We start from the raw sequence: 20924 nt of genomic DNA, 5'->3' as shown, positions 1-20924 counted from the left end.
AAAATATGTTTTTATAATAAAATAAAATATTGATTCTGACCTGAGCTTTAAACTAATTCTGATAAATATCATCCGGGAGAGAAATGTTTCATTTGCACATCTCTGGATTCTTTGGAATCTGTAAACATCCATTTGTTAATATGTAACATCAGTTCCTAGCTGTTCTTTAAGGCTGGGTTTTGATTAGGCCAGTTTGACATGGATATGCATTAATCTGGCTGTATGTTCGGGATGTCTTGGATTCAGCTAGAGAAGAGCCTCCCCACAGCATGATGCTGCCACCACCCTTTTACATGTAAGTTACCTTTAAACTGTGGTTTGTGACATATGTTTGAAGTCTAAATCATTTTTCTCATATAGTCGCTTTACAAACATTCAAAAGGCAAACAGGAGGAAAGAGAATTGCTTTGGTGTGCCACAGCGCCCTCTGCTGACAGGCCGGGTTCTGATCTGCTGCTTCTTATTTGTCCGTTTAACGATGTTCAAACATCAACACCAAGTTAACAGATTGATTTTCATCTGTTTTCCAGCATCAAATAATAAGAAATAACCAGGTTTTCACTGAGGACATTTAAAGTTCACTTTTGTGTTTTGTAAGTTGACGTTTGTTGTGACTGAGTACGAAACACACCAGAGTGTTTCCAAATTCTGGTGAAGCAATAAGAAAAAAACCCTCTGGGTCCATAATGTCGCGATGTTGGCTTCAACACTTCTTCACAATTTGTACAAATGTATGCCACACTTTTCAGATAAAAAAAACATTTGAAAACTAACTTTACAAATGGTTTGGAAGTTGTGGTCTGAATCAGCAACTGATGATGGTTGGATGGTTTTTAATTCAGTTTTACACCAAGCAAGAAGCTCAAGGTGGAGCTGCAGCTTCAGCCACAAATCACTTCAGTTTGACAGAGACGCAGGAAGAGGAGGAGGGAAAAACTCCCAGATCACAAACCAGATCCCAGATCCCAGAGATACCAAAACTTTGGAGATCTGCTGATTCCAAATCAGAGACGTGAGGTGACCTCATGAAAACCACAAAGCCTGTTCTTCTGCGCTGCAGCCACAGCTTTTGCAGAGAACGCCTGCAGGTCTCTGGTCCAGAAGACGAGAATGGAGACTTCCAATTTGTAATGGGGCAGAATAACATCTCCCCAGTAACCTGGTGTTAAAGAGACGACAGTTGAAGCTCTGGCCCTCAGTCGTTCTGTCGTCTGCCAAGACGCCAAGCAGCACAAAAACCACAGAGTCGTTCCGGTTAATGCAGGAGCTCAGCACTGCTGCTGTAGTAAAACTATTACATTTTAAAGGACAAAAGTCCAAATAAATCCTAAAGATCTGCAGAGCAGATGCTGTTGGAGCAGCAGAGCGTTCAGCCGGGATTTAAATGTTTATTGTGAATCCAGAAATCATGAGCAGAAGCTACATTTACAGGGTAGAGATGATTTCTGTCCATATTCACAAAGCGGGCGGCTCCACTAGAGGACGGCTGCAGCTGGACCGGTACCGGTACCTGCTTTAAGTTCTGCTCAGAGCTCCAGGATGATCAGTCTGGATGAATCTAAACGCTCATAAACCAGCAGATCAATCTGATCTCTGATCAATGGCTCCATGTTCTCCATCAGAGCCAAAGCTCCTCAGGTAGCGGCTCACCTTGATGCAGCTACTGATATACCTGGGATTGTCTCCACACCTGATCACCTTCGATAATCAAACTGTTTGATCAGCCCTGGTTTCTCATTAGTGAGAATAAATAGATGCATTCAGACGATGCGTTTCATCTTTATGAGGCGCAAACTGAGCAACATGATTATTTACACTGAGGTTTTCACATCCTTTATTTCTATTTTCTTTATTTTGTGTTGGGTTATTGTCTGAGGATAAATTGGTTCAGTTTCATTGTTTAAACACTAAAATATTGAAATCATAAAATCATGGGGTTTGATGCGTCCTGCTCTAAATAACTGAATCAGGTTTCAGTGGATTTATGTGAGTTTTGACTCTTTCTAGTTTATTATTGTCCACAGATAAAGTTTGTGTTGCTGCTGCACATTTTCACTGCAGGGAAAAAGTTTGTGTATATTTACGCAAACTTTGACGCAAAGTTCATTTTCATACAGGCTGATTTGTGCGTAAAATAAGGCGCCGCATATTTTTGGGCGTACGCAGCTTTGGACACGATACTCCAGGTTTTGATTAGACCGCAGACTGACCCTAACCTGTTCCAGATCAGTTCGTTATGTTGATCAATATGATGTCAATCGGTGCTGATAGACACGAGGTGGTGTGTGTGTCTCACCCCAGTCCATGTCGTCTCAAGGGTCCAATCGGGTCGAAATGGGCCTCCGGAGGAATGGCTCCAGGAGGCAGGATGTCTGGGATGCCGAAGTGAGGGAACCCGAACCTGACAGGATCCAAGATCATCTCCTCCCAAAACGCTAACCTGGAATATAGATATAGATATAAATACAGATACATTTGGGTCGGATTAAACGTTTCAGGCCTTCTGTGTTCAGCTGTTTATTTCTACCTGGCTGCTGATTGTCGAACCTCCAGAGTTTCTGCTCGTTTCAGTCAAATTTAAGACGTTTTAAGACTTTAATGCCGCCTTGAGGGAAACACTAACCGTAGAGTTAGTGTTACTGTAGAGCTGCATGACAATAAAACAAGCCAAGAACTAACGTGTTTCTGTCTGACTCCTGGCAGCAGCTTTGAGTTTCTCACTGCAGATGAAAACGTCGTCCAGGCAACCGCCCACAAATTTACACATGAAAATCACAGAAAACTTAGCTAGCTAAGGGCTGTTAGGGAAACACAGTTTATTAGAGCAAGGCGATTTCCTGGACGCCGCTGTTTACTGACCAGTGAGGCTGCAGCCCGTGGCGCAGGGGGTCGCTGTCTTCTTCCTGCCTCCTCTGAGACGACTCGCCCTCCTCCTGTCTGCTGCTCTCCGGCGCTTTCTCTGGGCGAGGCAGCAGCCGATACTTCACCTTCTCAGACAAATCGTCTGCGTCTCTGAACACGCTGCGGCACAGAGAGGCTCCGTCACCAACCGGAACAACGTCGTGTTTACGTCATTATCTGTGCGGCTGGTTATTGTTGGCAGAATGTGTTATTTTAATATGTAGAAATGATTCAAACCACTAAGTGTGTAATGCAGGAGCTTTTCTGTTCTCAGGTGAGACAAACAAATCTGGTACAAACCAACCTGTCAAACGTGTGCAGCTGATCGGCGTTGACGTGGTCGCTGATGTTCACCATCAGGTATGAAACCTGGTTAGTGCCGGAGTTCTGCAAAACAACAGCAGCTTTTAATCAGACGTTCTGCCCACCAATCCCATGTTTAAATCCAAAAGAGACGATATTGTGCAGCAAAACATCCTGATGAGCACGCTGCACGGTGGTGCAGTTGGTAGCACTGAAGGTCCTGGTTCGATTCCCGGCCCACAATCCAAAAACATGAATGTTACGTTAATTGGCCTGTCTAAATTCTCCTTAAGTGTGTGTGTGTGTGTTTGTTTCTAATACCTTGTGGGGACAATTTTCCTGAAACATACTACGTTATGGGGACCCACTGCTCTTTGTGGGGACTGAAGCCTGGTCCCCACAAGGGGAAACACTGTTTGTGGGTCAGGGGTCACATTTAGGACTAAGGTGTGAATTGAGTTTTAGTTAAGGTTGGGTATGTAATGGGTAGGGTTAGGGCAAAGGTAAGGGTAAAGTTTAGGCTGTCGAAATGAATGGTAGTCAATGGAAAGTCCCCACAGAGATAGCTGCGCAAACATGTGTATGAGTGTGTGTGGTTGTTTGTTGTTTTATCCGGCTTCCTGTGTGATTATTAGCATCAATCCTCTGCATCAGCAACTTTCATTTTAACTGCAGAGAGAAGCCGGTCCTGTTTGTTGAGTTACCATTAAGTTGAAGATGAGCGTGGAGTCCACAGCGATGGCCTTCAGCACCATCATGGTGTCTGTGTCGCTGCTTCTGTAGCGCAGGCTGTACAGCTCCTTGTTGCTGCTCCAGTCAGCAGGAAGCAGCTCTGACTTTTTATCACGGCTGCTAGGCTACAATACAACAGAGAAAAAGAAAAAGAGACTCAGTCAAAATAATGACCATATTAGAGTGTCTATCATCATGCAGTTGCGTTAGCCTCCCAAAGATGACTCGACATTTTTCACAACTCCAAAGTTTCCCCCTGGAAGTCTGAATAAAACAGACTGATTTATGCTAAGCTAACACACGTCTGGCATTTTGTTCTGAAATGATTAACTGTTCTTTCACCTCGAATCCAGATCCGATGCACCGGTAGCCATTCTTTATCATTTCCCAGTGAACTAAGCAGACCACGGCGTCCTGCGGACACTGGATTTTATCTGCGACACAGGTGTACAGCGCCTCTAAACCAGCCATTTTTCTCCCAACAGCCGATACCAGCTCCGCATCTAAACCGGAGAAAGGAAAACGAAAGTCTTCACTGAAGTCTCATAGCAACCACAGCTACTTCCTGTCAGGGAATTTCAAAGTAAAAGCACAAGAACGTTGTCAAATCGAGTTAGTCACATTAGAAACTAATTTCAGAAGTGATACAATAAAATTATTTCGGAAAATTACTGAACCTTATACAGCTGTTAAATTGCATTTGAACCCGAAAATATTTCGACAGAGGTTAATGGCTGTGTAAGTCTGGGATGTGAAAGAGGCTGTTTATTTGTGCAACAAAAAAAATTTATTGTAAGACGCTCGATATACAGCGGAAAGCTCTGAGTGAGTTTGGATCAAAAATAGTGACCCTAAAGCCAGTAGTGAAAGTTTTACCATATATTCAATCATTGCTGTATTACAGATACAGTTTTCAACCCTAGTTTCTCTTATTTTCTCCAGAGAGAAATCTCTGGGGAAAAAGTTGCTGCTTTATTTTTTTCTAACTTTACGGAAAAGTTCGTTTTGTTTTGATGCAACACATATACTTTCCGGAACAGAACCAATATAAGAAATATCGTTCCGTTATAAAGTATTACTTTATATATTGTCTTTTTTGTATTGTTACACTAAAACAAAACCTTTTTATTAAATAGATAAATAATTATATTCATGTTTGTTTAAGAAATAATTCGTTTCTGAAATAAATACTAAAATAAAATGCTAATTTAAATGTAATACTGTCAATATTATTAGCAGTGACAGTATTAACAATATTGTTATTAATACTGTCAATTTTATTAACATGTTTTAAAATGTAAGTTTAATTTTTGGTGGCGGTCTGTTTGCTCCTTCGCTACCATAACCAGCGGTCCTATATAGGACTTCATTTCCCATCATTCCCCTCGCAGGTCGGGCGGAGATCGCTTCCTTGTGAAGATGGTGGCTCCCTTGTCTCTGCTTCTGATTGTAGCCGTCACAATCCGCGCGGCTCTGTACAGATCCAGCCTAGCGGAGCTGATCGCAGAGAGGGTGGAGGTGGTGTCTCCGATCACCGCCTGGAAGCGAGGTAAGCCGGCCTGGAGCGGAGCTCCGCGGCCTCTTTTCCAGGTTACAGCGCCGTCCGTTCCTGCCCTTTCCCTCGCCGCTCCGATGAAAACGGGTGAAGTCAAACCGGTTCATCTGCTAAAACCTGCACACATACAGATAAATCATTTTTAGAGCCCAGGTTTCACACGGAACAATCTATTAGCAGGGACTTAATTTATGCTTTAAAAAAAAAAAGATTATTGATGTTTCTTTTTTGTTTGAACAAATATCTGAGTTCAACAACCAGCAGAACCAGAATAATGAAGGACCGAGCCGAACCTGGAAACAGCTTACATTTAAATGAACTCATCTCACATTTACTTTCCAGATTTATTCAGTTTAATTCAAAACTACTGTCACACTACGATGTGAACTGAATCGGTGTTATCGTAGAATAAGAGGTCGTGGGTGGAGTAAGAGCAGAACACTGAGAGGGAATAGCGTAGCTGTCCAGACTTTTATCCATTTTAACAGCACAGAACCTGTCCCGGGCACACCTAAACAAAAAAACCAACGAAGAAGAAAGAAACGGCTCCTCTTAAAGGCACAGCACAATTCCTTGACTATGGACCAACTGTAGTAACTGATCTTGTATATAACCACATTAATTCAAAAGGAAAAAATAAATCATCTTACATACTTCCCCCTCTTTAAATGAAATGTCCTCATTTCAAATGAAGTTGTTATATATAAAAAAATCTGTCCAGACTGTCTCATCAGTAGCTCTTATCACCTGGGGGTTGCAAACAAAGGACACAAACTCATAGTAATGCCCCATAAAGAACAACTGTCAACAAGTTTTTGTTTTTTTTTCTAGTTTGCTTTTAAATGAACCAGTTTTTCAACCTCTAACATGAAAAACTCTATAGACAAAGTATTTTTCATAACAGTAGTAGTCGCGGTTTCCGAATGGTACGTCCACACCTGGTAATAACTGCACCCCCAGTGGGTGGCAAGCTGGGGGGTGGTTGTGCAAGCCGATGGGAGACGAGTCCAGTTGGAATCCTTGGCGAAGATGGCAACGACCTAGCATTTTCTGCTGCCTGAGGTGTAGCTGCTTGGCCAAAGGACCAGGGCAATGAACCCGACAAAGCAGTATATCTCAGCAGTGTATCCCTGTTTGGTGGAAATACAGATTGAGTGACATCTATTGGAGATGTGTCAGTGGAGCTACGGTAAGGTTTTAGACGATCATAGTGAATGACTTTGGTCACAGCCTGAGGATATTTCACATCCACCAGCTTGTAAAGGAGCCCCTTTTCATCCACAGATACAACCTTATATGGTCCAGTCCAGTTTGGGGAAAGCTTTTGTCGTTATGTGGTGGGGTCATCTATCCATACCAGATCACTACAAGCATAAGGCCTAAACCTTGTGTCTTTGTTGTAATAGTACTCTCGTTTTTGTCTTTGTTCTTCGCGATGAAGAAGAACAGTCTCAAAAGCAGCATCCCTCCGTGTAGCCAGTTCTGAACCATAGTTCTGTGGGCAATCAGAAACCTTCGGTGATGAAACATGGACATTAGCAGGTAGTCGGGGTTCTCTACCATGAGCAAGGAAATACGGTGAGTACCCTGTGCTCGAGTGAGGAATAGAGTTGAAAGAAAGTACCACAGCAGGGAGGTAGTGGTCCCATTCGCCCCCATAGTCCTGAATGAGTCGAGCCAACTGCTCTTTCAGAGTCCGATTAAACCGTTCAACCATACCATTCCCTCTTGGGTGATATGGGGAGGTTCTCTTCTTTGTCATCTGCAGTCTCTGAGAAATGGTGTGAATAACTTCAGACTGATATTGTCGTCCCTGATCTGACAACACTTCCTCAGGAACACCATGTTCAGGAATATATCGTTCACAGAGTAACTGTGCCATTGTGGTAGCCTTTTGGTCAGACATAGCATATGCGTTTACATATTTGGTAAAATGATCCTGTACCACAAGCACATATCTATTACCAAGAGTGGTAACCGGAAGTTCAGTAATGTCAGTACACACTAACTGAAATGGTCTGTCAGTCTGAATAGATTGCAAAGGCGCTCTCTGCTTTGGCACAGCTTTTCTAAAAGCTTCACATGTCTTACACAGATTACAGAAGTTTTCAATGTCAGATCTCATTCGTGGCCAATAACACACTGTCAATGCTTTCTTAAATGTACGCTCAGCACTGTAATGACCAGAACAAGGATTACCATGAAGAAAATGCATTGTTTCTGTAACAAGTGCAGATGGAATTAACACTTGATAACCCTCTGGTTTCCCTGTTGCACTCTGACCTTTGCGACAAAGCACGTCGTTACATAGTAATAACTTAGGAAACTGCCACCAAAGTTTTCTCTGAACTCTACCTTTTACCTGTCTGAGGTAGGGACGTTTCTTGTTTTTTACCCAGGTATACACTTCAAAGAAAACAGGATCAGAGAGTTGTGCAGATACAATGTCCATGTTATGATTGGATAATGTCTGCTGTAATGTGGCAAACCCCAGTTTCACCTGTGTCCCATCATTGTTCATACAACACACTTGTGGTACAACATTGGTTATCTCTGAATGTTGAGGGCTGGAGCATGGCAACTCAGCCAGTGACACAGATTTTTCTGTATCAATAGAAGAGTGACCATCAGGCAGTGCAGAAACTGTCACCTCAGTTGAGTCCTGCCCCAATGGTATCCATGACATGGCATCAGCATTTGTATGTTTCTTGCCATCTCTGTGGGTGATTGTCCATTGATATGGGTCCAACTCCAATGCCCAACGACCCCTGCGTCCGGTAGGGTCGTTCGTGACATCCATCTTCCTTAAGCTGAGCAAAGGACGATGATCAGTGATGATTGTAAAAGGATTGCAACTCAGATAATGTTTAAAGTGTCTAATTGACCACACGATAGCATACAGTTCTTTGTCATATGTAGACCACTTTCTCTGTTTTTGAAAGTACATGACTTGCAAAAGATACAACCCTTTCTTGCCCCTGTTGTGTCTGAGACAGTACAGCACCAACTGCAAAATTAGATGCGTCTGTACTCAAAATGAAGGGTTGATCAAAGTTGGGAAATGCCATTATTGGAGGTGAAGTCAGTGCACCTTAAGTGCTTGAAAAGTGGCAGAACAGTCATCTGTCCATTCAGACACTACTTGTTTTTGGGTAAGCCTATGCAGAGGCTGAGCAATAAAGGCATATTTATGTACAAATCGTCTGTAATATGAACACAGTCCCAAGAAGGCACGTACCTCCGTCGGTGAGCGTGGAACAGGCCAGTTTCTGATGCGTTCAGTGTTTACTGGGTCCAACGCCAGTCCCTCCCGAGACACAATGTGCCCCATGTACTTTACAGCAGGTTTGCAAAAGTCACATTTCTTAGGGTTTAATTTTAACCCTGCTTGTCGAAAACGAGTGAGAATGTCTGTGAGATTGCCTAGGTGATCTTCAAAGGTTTTCCCCATGCAAATGATGTCATCCAAATAAATGACACAGGTTGTCCAGCGAAGTCCTCTCAGAACAAGCTCCATGAGCCTTTGGAAGGTTGGAGGCGAGTTCTTTAGCCCCATTGGCATGACCTTAAATTGGTACAAACCGTCACCTGTCGTAAACGCAGTCTTTTGTCTGTCTGCTGGATCCATTTGTACTTGCCAGTACCCGCTAGACATGTCCATGGTAGAAAAGTACTGAGAACCAGAAAGCGCGTCTAGACTGTCATCAACTCTCGGTAAAGGGTGAGCATCAGTAATGGTGACAGAGTTCAGTTAACGAAAATCTACACAAAACCTGTAAGAGCCATCCTTCTTTTTCACCATAACAACTGGGCTGGCCCAGGGGCTTGAACTGTCCTCTATCAAATCATGTGACTTAAGAGTTTCAACTTGGCGGCGAATTTCTGCCTTCATAGCTGGAGAGGTGCGGTAGGCTCTTTGTGAGATTGGGGTGTCAGAGTTTGTAGCGATTTTGTGTGTCACTATGTCAGTTCTGCCAAAGTCATGTGGGTGTTGACTAAAAACATCTGCAAAAGAAGCCAAAGTCTCCGTCAGTTGTTTTTTCTGCAAAGGCGTCAGATCTGAGTCGGTACTATCGGCAAGAGGGATTACTCTGGGACTGTCAGGTGTCTGAGTATTAATGTTACAGATAGAACTGTCCATAATGGTGAATTCGCTCTGGCCCTCTGCTAAGACTGCATGAAAGTGCCCCACCTGTGTACCACCATGTAACATGACATCACTATGTGAAACATTAGCTACTTTAACAGAAATGGAACCTCGTTCTACCCTGGCCACAGTCCATGCAATACCAGCAGAAGACTGGTCGGTATAATGTGGTTCAAACACACCAATGTAGCCATTAGGTAAAAACTCTTTTTGGGGTGCATCCAGAGTAGCAGTGATGACCCTCTCAGACATAGCAGGAATGCTAACGGTGGATGACACCGACACAGTAGTCAAACAGGGAACATACGCGGGAGACCGGGGTTCGATTCCCCGACGGGGAGTGAAGTTTGTTTCAGGTCCCTCTTGAAAATGAGATCTAGATCTCAACGGGGTTTACCTGATTAAATAAAGGAATCATACAGATGTGGACTAACTAGTGGCACAGCTGTACCTGCTACATTGCATGTCATGTTTCGAGTGTCAACCGTAATGCCATTTGCCACCATGAAATCCCAACCTAAAATGACTGGCTTTGTACAGTTTCTGACAACTTGAAGTGTGTGTATCATGAGCTTATCTGCAATATTTAGGTTCACATAAATGGAGCCTACAGAGTCAAGGGGATCACCTGTGACACCAGTGAGACGAATAAACTGTTTTACAATGGGTTTCCTGTAAAGAGCAGGTGTAGCCATTCTAAAGTCCTCACTAATGACTGAACCATCCGCCCCAGTGTCAAGAAAAGCATGTACTACGGTGTCTTCAAGAACAACTGTCACATACCTCTTCTCTACATCAGCCAAACCTGTAACGTCACTAGTAGCTGTGTCCTGGTAGGTGTCATTGTCTGTCTGGGCTAGGGAGAAGTCAGTAGCTGGCAATCTGCCCTCATTGTCAGCTATTCGTAGTTTACCTGATCCTGGTTTGAATGTGAAGGAGATTGGAAACGTACTCGCCCCGGGCTGGGAGAGTGACTACGGCGGCCACTTTCATAGCGGTTAGGAGAGCGGCCACGACTAGCATAGCCTCTAGTTGAAGAGCTGTAGCCCTGTGTGTAGCGTTCAGATGATCCAGATCGGGTACGTAAATCCCGTTGGTTGTGTTCATCCTTTGCATAGGAACTGGAACTGTGGTGAGGTGTGTTTCGGTCATTTGATGAGTCTCTGTGTCGTGGAGAAGACTCATAGTATCCATCTGATGAATATCGGTCACCCCGGCGTCCACCTGGAGTGGCGCTCCAATGACGAAATCCATAGTCCCGCCTGTCCTGACGATGTGCATCCTCACGCTGGCGGTCAACTGCCAGCTGCAGCTGTTGAACTCTGTCCGACAGTGTTTCAATAGTCTTTGCCATTGTCTTTAAATCATCTGCAGTAGCTGAGTGGACTCCTAAAGGAGTGGGTGAAGGAACCTGAGTAGACCACCCAGATGAGACAGCAGGGTAAACTGGTGGTGTAGACAAAGACTGCAAAGGAGGTGTGGTAGTGAACACTTTACTAGCTTGGTGAGCAGTTTCAATCTGCATAGCAAACTGTAGAGCAGTCTCCAGTGTGTCAACACCCTGCTCATGACATCGCAGCTGGAGGTAAGGGTCAAGTCCAGCAATAAAGCGTCAAAATTTTTCTCCCTGTTTAGCATTATCACCATAAGTCGGAAAAGCTTCTTCGACTAAACGGCAAATCTCAGCAGCAAACACAGGAAGGGCTTCACCAGGAAGGCGACTGCGTGCATTAATGGAGCTTTGGAAAGTCGACAAATAAGCAGTTTGTCCAAAAACGTTCTTCAGATTATCCTTGGTGGCTGAATAGTCCGCTTTTACTGCATCAGATACACTATCCCAGTAACTGAAAGCAGCACCCGCTAACCATGTAGGTAGCAGTTTCACCAAACTATCCTCAGTGGTATCAGGATCAGCAGCAACCGTCACTTCAAAACGTCTGCACCATTTTGAAAAATCCTCTTTTCCGTCCCCCATGAAAATGTGGCTGTAGTGAGGCCTGGCACTACTACCAGCAGAATGAAATGGTAATTGATCCCAAAAATTACTTGCTATAGCTCGGTATTCGTCTTTGTTACCGGCGGTTGACAGGGAGGGTGGAGGTAGGGGCAAAAAGAAAAAAAAGTCCGTCTTCAACAGCCGCTATATACGCCGCTCAGCACGTACAGAATGAGCTATCGATGGTTAGCATGTGTAGCATGTGCTCACCGCTGCAAACGTCCACAAACCCGCTGCCACCAGTGTAACACTACGATGTGAACTGAATCGGTGTTATTGTAGAATAAGAGGTCGTGGGTGGAGAAAGAGCAGAACACTGAGAGGGAATAGCGTAGCTGTCCAGACTTTTATTGAACCTCCATTTTAACAGCACAGAACCCGTCCCGGGCACACCTAAACAAAAAAACCAACGAAGAAGAAAGAAACGGCTCCTCTTAAAGGCACAGCACAATTCCTTAACTATGGACCAACTGTAGTAACTGATCTTGTATATAACCACATTAATTAAAAAGGAAAAAATAAATCATCTTACATACTTTATGGATCCCAAAGGGAAATTAAATGTGGTTGTTGTAACAAATGTTATGAGTGACATCCCATGATTGCATTAGATGCTTCATATGCCAAACTTTAAGTTTATGGAGATTTTCGGAAATCTCCATAAACTAAGACAAAACCATATCTGCGACATATTCTTATGTTTGAAATGTAAATGTGTTAACTTCCATCAAATCAGAAATGGGATCTGCTCAGTTTCTGGCCTCAAGTCTTAATTGAAACTTATTTTCTAAAGTGTCTCCACTGAAATGGTTTAGTTGTCAGATTTTAAAAGTACTTTAAACAGGATTTTCTTTTAGCATTCTGTCTGTCTGTAGTTTGTTGTGATCATTTTGAATTAAAAATACAGAAATATTTGGTTTCTATCTGCATCCAGCTCATCCCAGTGTGTTAGATTTATTTTATTTTAAACGTATTGAATCATAGTCGTTCAGAGCCACTTTGTTTCTGTTTCTGGTCAGTTATCGAAGGTTTAGCGCTGCTTGATCTGGGAGTTTCTCCGTATTCCGGCGATGTTTTCCACGAGGTAAGACGTCAAATCTGGCTCTTGATGCACATGTTGGTTAAAAACCATTTTAAAGTACACGTAGATTTGGATATTAATGTGAATATGTTTGATTTTGTACTGTTTTTGCCTCAGTTTTCAAACATAAAGAGCTTCAGTATTTGAGATGTTCCTTACAGAGAAAACAGAGTTTCCTTGTTTTATATTCCAGCTGAGATGAATTTTATCATTAAGCATTTATTCCACCTGACATCCCATGCTTGATCTTTTTCTTTCCTGCAGACTCCCCTCATCATTTACCTCTTTCACTTTCTGGTGGATTATGCAGAAATCACGTTCATGGTAGGAGGAATAAATGACTGCAGAGTGGAGAAACTCTGGTTTTAGTTCTTTTATTGTTGTGGGTTTCTGTTTCCCTGTTAGCTGGCGGATGTGATCACAGCGGTGGCTCTTTACATGGCCGTGAAGGACTTTAACAAGCAAGTGGTGAGAATCAATCTGTAAAGAAAGATACATTTTGTGAATTTTTAATTTAAAATGTATTCTTTATTAAGCTCCGTATGTGTCATTAGAATCTTGTTTTAGTTTTATGTTATAACTATGTCAAAGAGAAGTGTGTTAAAAACCTCTTGTGTCAAAACTTTTGCTCATTCAGTATATCCAATATAATATCTTAAAGGTGAACTTTCCGTTGTGTAGCGGTGATAAAACGTTTGGTTTTTGTTGCTTTTCAGTTCAGGAAGCAGAAGTTTTCCGTGGAGGCGGAGCGTTACCCCGCAGACTGCCTGGAGCTCATCAGGAGCCCCACTGAGATGTTCTACATCCCCCTGAAAGTAGCCATGTTGTAAGTTCCTGCAGCGCATGTAGAGGGCGCTCTCCTGCTCAGAGAGCATCAGGAAGGACGCAGCGACCTCGTGTGTTAACGATGAATACGCAAAAAATCAGCAGCGCAACGCAGGACGGAGAGAAATTAAGATATTCATCAAAACTCACCTGAAATAACGCTGTTTATTATTTAACTCAATGTTTGTTCATGGTTTTAGTTTTTTAGTGTTTAAACTGAAAGCGAGTCATAATTGAAGCCCAGTTTTAGTTATTTTTTTCTTGTTTTCTGGCAGTTACCTGCTGAACCCGTTCACCATCTTGTCCTGCGTTGCCAAGTCGACGTGCGGCCTGAACAACGCCGTCCTCTCCCTGTTCGTCCTCACAACCATAAAAGGTCGACCACACAGCCAGGCTCTCCTTTCTAAAGTGATGCTGAAAGAAATACTTTCCATGATTTACTCAAGTGCCACACACAAAACCTTTTACTAATTTATTCATATTTATTGCGACAGTTAGCATTAGCATAACTTGTTTTTGTCACAGCATGTCTCTTCCAGTTTTGTTGTTTTATTTCCTCTCATTATTGTTTCAAATTTGTGGTTTAATCTTCATATTTTCTGGTTTTATTGATTTTATTTCTGTTTTTCAGGAAACGTTCTGCTGAGCGCCATTTTCCTCTGCTTGGCCACCTACCAGTCCATCTACCCTCTGACCTTGTGCGCCCCGGCCATGCTGTACCTGATGCAGGTACGAGCTTTGATTGGTTTTGGATGCGTACTTTCTGTTTCTAAAGCGTACTTCCTGTTTCTGATGTGTACTTTCTGTTTCTAAAGCGTACTTCCTGTTTCTAAAGTGTACTTCCTGTTTCTGATGTGTACTTTCTGTTTCTAAACGTACTTCCTGTTTCTAAAGCGTACTTTCTGTTTCTAAAGCGTACTTCCTGTTTCTGATGTGTACTTTCTGTTTCTAAAGCGTACTTCCTGTTTCTAAAGTGTACTTTCTGTTTCTAAACGTACTTCCTGTTTCTAAAGCGTACTTTCCGTTTCTAAAGCGTACTTTCCGTTTCTAAAGCGTACTTTTTGTTTCTAAAGCGTACTTTCTGTTTCTAAAGCGTACTTCCTGTTTCTAAAGCGTACTTCCTGTTTCTAAAGCGTACTTTCTGTTTCTAAAGCGTACTTCCTGTTTCTAAAGTGTACTTTCTGTTTCTAAACGTACTTCCTGTTTCTAAAGCGTACTTTCCGTTTCTAAAGCGTACTTTCCGTTTCTAAAGCGTACTTTTTGTTTCTAAAGCGTACTTTCTGTTTCTAAAGCGTACTTCCTGTTTCTAAAGCGTACTTCCTGTTTCTAAAGCGTACGTCCTGTTTCTAAAGTGTATTTTCTGTTTCTAAAGCGTACTTCCTGTTTCTAAAGCGTACTTCCTGTTTCTAAAGCGTACTTTCTGTTTCTAAAGTGTACTTCCTGTTTCTAAAGCATACTTCCTGTTTCTGATGCGTACTTTCTGTTTCTAAAGTGTACTTCCTGTTTCTAAAGCGTACTTTCTGTTTCTAAAGCGTATTTCCTGTTTCTAAAGTGTACTTCCTGTTTCTAAAGCATACTTCCTGTTTCTGATGCATACTACCTGTTTTCACTGACATGTTTTGCCCTCTCCGCCTGCCTGTGTCCCTCCTCAGCACCAGTACGTCCCGGTGAACCCGCGGCGCGCCGCCTTCTGGTGGTTCCTGGTCCAGTACCTGTTCATGTACCTGGGCAGTTTGTTCGTCATCGTCTGCCTGTCCTTCTTCCTGCTCGGCTCCTGGGACTTCCTGCCCTCCGTCTACGGCTTCATGTGAGTCAGAAAAAGAAACTGGAGATTTCTGGACCATCAGAACCAGTCCAATAAACGAGTACTCAGGAGAAACACAATTCCCTGACTGCAGAATGTCAGGTGTAAAGTTTGGTGGGGGAAAAAATTATACTGGTTTTTTTTTTTTTAGCTTGATCTCCTTCCTGTGGTGGGAGCTCTTAATACTTGAACAAGGCATTTGTTGCTCCCAGCTCTGATGTTGATGTTCCAGTAGAACCACAGATCCCGACCTCGACACGTCTGGGATGAATCAGAGCAGGTTCTGTAGCTAAGCCGTCACATCCAGCATCAGAGTCTGACCTCACAGATGTTCTTCTAGAAGAATTGTCAAAAGCTTCTGTACACAGGCTCCATAACAGAGAACACGTTTTCTCAGGAGAAGATAAATTTAACGTCACCATGAAGGTTTTCTGGCTCCGAGGATAATATGCAAACAAATTAAAATGTTTTGTTTAACCGTATCTTGACTTGAGGTGGAGTTTTTTTATTTAAATAAGAGCAAAGTTACAGTGCAGCGCCCTCTGATGGCTGAGTTTGGCACGAAGTTCATCTCAGCCCTTCCAGACTGCTGTGGATAGAAACACAGTTCTCCGTGTCTCCACCAGAGGGCGCTGTGGGACATGTCCTCTGGTCCAGCTCCATGTTCCTGTTTTTTTTTTTCCAGCCTCTCGGTTCCTGACCTGACGCCCAACATCGGCCTCTTCTGGTATTTCTTCGCTGAGATGTTTGAGCATTTCCGCCTCTTCTTCCTCTGCGTCTTCCAGATCAACGTCTTCTTCTACACCGTCCCTCTGTGCATCAAACTGAAGTCAGTCCTCCCGTCTCATTAACCTCTGACCTTTCCCTGCGCCCCCTAACCTCTGTGTGCGTCGGCCTGCAGGGACCAGCCGGTGTTCCTGATGTACATGCAGCTGGCGGTGATCTCCATCTTTAAGTCTTACCCCACCGTGGGCGACACGGCGCTCTACCTGGCCTTCCTCCCCGTCTGGAGCCACCTGCACAGATGTGAGTGTTTACTGCACACCTGGGTCAGGTCGGGGTCAACGGGGTCAGCGGGTCGGCCAGCTGATGCACAAAAGCATTAAAAACAACAGTGGGGGAATTTCCCTTTAAAATAAGATAAGAGAGTTAAAATCTGTTATAATTTAAGATGCAGCACAAACTTTTGCTTTTGATTGAATTTACTAGTAAAAGGAACCAACAAACATCCAGTGGATTTAAAGGAAGTCATATTTCATTTAAGTCATATTTGATATAAATAACACTTTGATAACAACTGAAGGTAACATGGCGACCCAACATACTTGGAAATGGTTCCGTCTCTTTAAATGTCGTTCAGGATGGAGATCTGCGCTCACATACTGAATGTTTCACACAAAATAACACTTTCAATATTGTTCCATAATTTATTGCCATAATAAATGGCAAAAAAGAGTATTATTTTGTTATTTTAAAAACTCGAAGCTAATTGTCCAGGTGTGCAGCGCGGACACCTGAGCTCACAGGTGAGTGTTTAATGCCGTAGTGGGCGGGGCTTATCTCCAGGTTCATTTAACAGTCCAGAAATTACATTTTTGTTCCAAAGCAAAAGTAAAGTAAAACTACAAGAAGGAAGTAGGAACGATTAATCGGATTAATCAAATAATCTTCAACTAATTTAATCACAGATTAACTGTTAAACAGAGAGTCAAACAAATCGACACAATGGAGCAGAAATGAATCCAAAATATACAAAATATATATGCATTTAGTATTTAAGATTAAAAAAAATTATTTCTGTAAATATATTTTAGCCAAATGTTTTATGTTCAGATTCTACAGCAAATCTGTTATTGCACTTATTGAAAATGAATTTAATCATTAGTTTATTGCCAATACATTTCTAATGTTGCATAAAAAGTCTGAAGTGGATCAATGAAGAATCTGTAGAATGTATCAATTGGTTTTAATTGATTAATCAGTTAAGCGTCAGAATAATCAATCACTAAAATCAATAACATTAGTGGAGATTCCTTCCATGTATAGACCTCACTGGTGGTTTATTGATTTATTGGTGGTTTATCAATAATTTATTGGTGGTTTATTGATTTAATGGTGGTTTATCAATAACTTATTGGTGGTCTATCAATAATTTATTGGTAATTCATCAATAATTTATTGGTGGTTCATCAATAATTTATTGGTGGTTCATCAATAATTTATTGGTGGCTTATTGATTTATTGGTGGTTTATTGATTTATTGGTGGTTTATCAGTGGTTTATCACTAATTTATCGGTGGTTTATTGATTTATTGGTGGTTTATCAATAATTTATCGGTGGTTTATTGATTTATTGGTGGTTTATCAATAATTTATCGGTGGTTTATTGATTTATTGGTGGTTTATCAGTGGTTTATCACTAATTTATCGGTGGTTTATTGATTTATTGGTGGTTTATCAATAATTTATCGGTGGTTTATTGATTTATTGGTGGTTTATCAATAATTTATCGGTGGTTTATCAATAATTTATCAGTGGTTTATTGATTTATTGGTGGTTTATCAGTGGTTTATCACTAATTTATCGGTGGTTTATTGATTTATTGGTGGTTTATCAATAATTTATCGGTGGTTTATTGATTTATTGGTGGTTTATCAATAATTTATCGGTGGTTTATCAATAATTTATCAGTGGTTTATTGATTTATTGGTGGTTTATCAATAATTTATCGGTGGTTTATCACTAATTTATCGGTGGTTTATTGATTTATTGGTGGTTTATCAATAATTTATCGGTGGTTTATTGATTTATTGGTGGTTTATCAATAATTTATCGGTGGTTTATTGATTTATTGGTGGTTTATCAGTGGTTTATCACTAATTTATCGGTGGTTTATTGATTTATTGGTGGTTTATCAATAATTTATCGGTGGTTTATTGATTTATTGGTGGTTTATCAATAATTTATCGGTGGTTTATCAATAATTTATCAGTGGTTTATTGATTTATTGGTGGTTTATCAATAATTTATCGGTGGTTTATCAATAATTTATAGGTGGTTTATTGATTTATTGGTGGTTTATCAATAATTTATCAGTGGTTTCTTGATTTATTGGTCCTACTGAGCTGCCTGCCTGCCTGTCCAGTCCTCAGGAACATCTTCCTGGTTTCCTGCGTTCTGCTCGCCTGCTCTGCTCTCTTCCCGGTTCTGTGGCATCTCTGGATCTACGCCGGAAGCGCCAACTCCAACTTCTACTACGCCATCACGCTGCTCTTCAACGTGGCGCAGGTAAAGCAGCGACGGCGGAACCGGAAACAGGCCAAAATCACTGCGTTGCTGCACCCGACCCTCAGGCGGATCTCTGGAAACCCAGGAAACAACCTGCTAGTTATATGACGATAAAAAAAATAAAACTTTCTGTTAGTTTCTGCTGAAAATGTGTTTTTGCTTCCGGTCCAGATCCTGCTGGTGTCGGATTATTTCTACGCCTTCCTGAGGAGGGAGCACCACCTGACGGCCGGGCTCTACCTGAAGAAGAAGGACGGCTCCGAGGCGACGCTGGTGCTGAAATGAAGCGCGCCCTGCGGCTGCTGCAGAGCAACGAGCTGATCGAACCTGATCAAATCTGATCAAACCTGATCAAATCTGATCAAACCTCCTCAGACTGGAATGAGGAGGAATAAAAACGTTGATGGTGCAGAACTCTGAGCGACTCGCCGCCGTTTCCGATGAACAAACTCTGAACTGTTCAGGAGGGAAAGTTTCATCTGAGAATATTTTATTCAGAACTTTTTCTGTTTAAACATAAAATGTAGGAAACGTGTGAATGTCCAGAGAAATGGCTCAGCATCACTTGGTTTTGTCTATTTTGCTTGATGACTTTAAATTTCTTTGTGTTGTGAGCAGAATGCCAGGATTATATAAAGTTCTAAAGGTTTCAGTTATTGATTGGATCTTTTCTGGGATGAAAACAACAAAACTTCATTTTTTGTTTTGCAGATTATGGATCAAGATAAAATTGTCCAAGCTGCCAAAACACAAAATTTATTTGTGTATTTTTTTCCCTTTCTTATAAAAAATATTTTATAACACTTAAAATAATACGAAGCTAAATTAAAGTAACTTTTCAGCAAAATGTAGGAGCATTTTTTAATTAAATAATTATTTGATTTGCATTAAACTTTCTGTTTCCACTGTAGATTATTAAACTTATAACATGGAAAAATGTCTTATTAGTCAGATAATCTGCAGGTGAAACGATTATTTATTTAAAACAAGTTTTTTATCTGTTGCTCAGAAGTTTTTGGTATTTTTTATTTCAGGTTTTCTCAGATATTTGCAGGTTTGGTTTCACACATTAAAGGCTCAAATGTTGAATGTTTCTGTGACACTTTGCTGCTTTAATTTGACATTTAAAAAGTTTAAATTTCAAAACATTTAAACTTTATTTTTCTTCTAAATCTTGAACATTTTGATCAGGAACTTTATGCTGTCGAGTTTCTTCTGGTTTTTTTTAATTAATGGCTGAAATTCTCCATAAAGTTTTAATGAACTTATAACCAGTTCTAAGCATTTAAACATTTAACCCTTTATATGCATGACGAGCCTAATTATGAATTCCCTCTTATTGTTTTGTCTTTCATAAATACATAAATATGAAATGCTAATCTGTAAACTCCCATCCAGACTGTTGTTAGCTTAGCTTAGCATGAAGACCAGAGTTTGGAGGATATGTTGGTATTAATTAAAATGGTTTTTTGCTCCATGCTGCCAAAAGTTTTTATGTAACAAACTGATCTGAACATTTTGCTTTAAACTTCTGATTTTCCTCCAGAAAAGAAAAAAAAAAACTAAATATTTTCTACCAGAAATATTTGTTTTCTCTCAAACTGCTGATTCTGTTTCACCGTTTAGTTCAGCTGGTAGAAAGTTTTTCATGTTCGCCAACAGGAAATGATTTGTTACGGTTATTATTCTGTCTCAGTTTGAATCATTTTCACCAATCAGTATTTTGTTTAAAAATGTAAAGGTTGATTTAATTTTACTGAAACAACTTTTAGGAAATATTTTCTTCACATCTTCAGTTGATGCAAAAATGCAACAGTTTGGTTTTTATATTTTCATCTGAATTTAATCTGATCTTTATTGAAATGTTTAGTTTTTCTGGACAGAAAGTCATTCTGAGGTTTTTATAAAGGAAAAAATCTTATTTTTATTTGCTGCACTGAAACTTTACAAAAAGCTTATTTTATTCCTGCAGTTTGTTCTAATATTTAGTTTATTAAAACATTTAAAATTATTTTACGGTGTAATTAAAACCTGAGGTTTTGCTTTTGCTGGTTTTTCTGCTGAAACAGATTTCAGTTTCTCCATAAACATTTATTTTATTATTGCACTAATTAACAAAAACATTTTTCTTTGTACTTGAACTGAATGTTTTAGTTGTGAGACACTAAAAGACGGATCTAAAAACTAAATATTGATGAATGGTGATTCTGATCCGTTTCCAGTTTCTGCATCCAGAAATCGAATCTGAATGAAAAAAATTGTTTTTATAATAAAATAAAATATTGATTCTGA

At 40.9% G+C, this 20924-nt stretch overlaps 2 protein-coding genes across 5 annotated transcripts in view; one reads left to right on the top strand and one right to left on the bottom strand.

The window, feature by feature from the left end:
- Positions 1-16338, bottom strand: part of LOC114136257 (proteasome inhibitor PI31 subunit-like) — a 22379-nt gene extending 6041 nt beyond the window's left edge. For all 4 annotated transcript variants that reach the window (XM_028004136.1, XM_028004135.1, XM_028004134.1 and 1 more), the window contains exons 1-6: positions 16224-16338; positions 4279-4439; positions 3909-4061; positions 3206-3288; positions 2860-3021; positions 2297-2440 (exon numbers count right to left, since the gene is read on the bottom strand). In XM_028004136.1, coding sequence (XP_027859937.1) covers positions 2297-2440; positions 2860-3021; positions 3206-3288; positions 3909-4061; positions 4279-4439; positions 16224-16293 — 773 coding nt within the window. In that variant the 5' untranslated portion in view covers positions 16294-16338. The remainder of the gene's footprint in view (positions 1-2296; positions 2441-2859; positions 3022-3205; positions 3289-3908; positions 4062-4278; positions 4440-16223) is intronic.
- LOC114136253 (phosphatidylinositol glycan anchor biosynthesis class U protein-like) lies at positions 5102-20924 on the top strand. Its single transcript, XM_028004125.1, has 12 exons — positions 5102-5485; positions 12654-12718; positions 12980-13039; positions 13121-13183; positions 13432-13541; positions 13816-13916; positions 14172-14269; positions 15193-15347; positions 16030-16173; positions 16246-16370; positions 18490-18632; positions 18804-20924. Exons 1-12 carry the CDS (start codon positions 5356-5358, stop codon positions 18915-18917), a joined length of 1308 nt encoding a protein of 435 aa, XP_027859926.1. The 5' UTR covers positions 5102-5355; the 3' UTR covers positions 18918-20924.

Source organism: Xiphophorus couchianus, chromosome 20 (genome assembly GCF_001444195.1).
Source record: "Xiphophorus couchianus chromosome 20, X_couchianus-1.0, whole genome shotgun sequence".
Taxonomy (NCBI): domain Eukaryota; kingdom Metazoa; phylum Chordata; class Actinopteri; order Cyprinodontiformes; family Poeciliidae; genus Xiphophorus; species Xiphophorus couchianus.
Note: the sequence above shows the minus strand (reverse complement) of the source record. Positions and strands in the feature narration are given on the sequence as shown.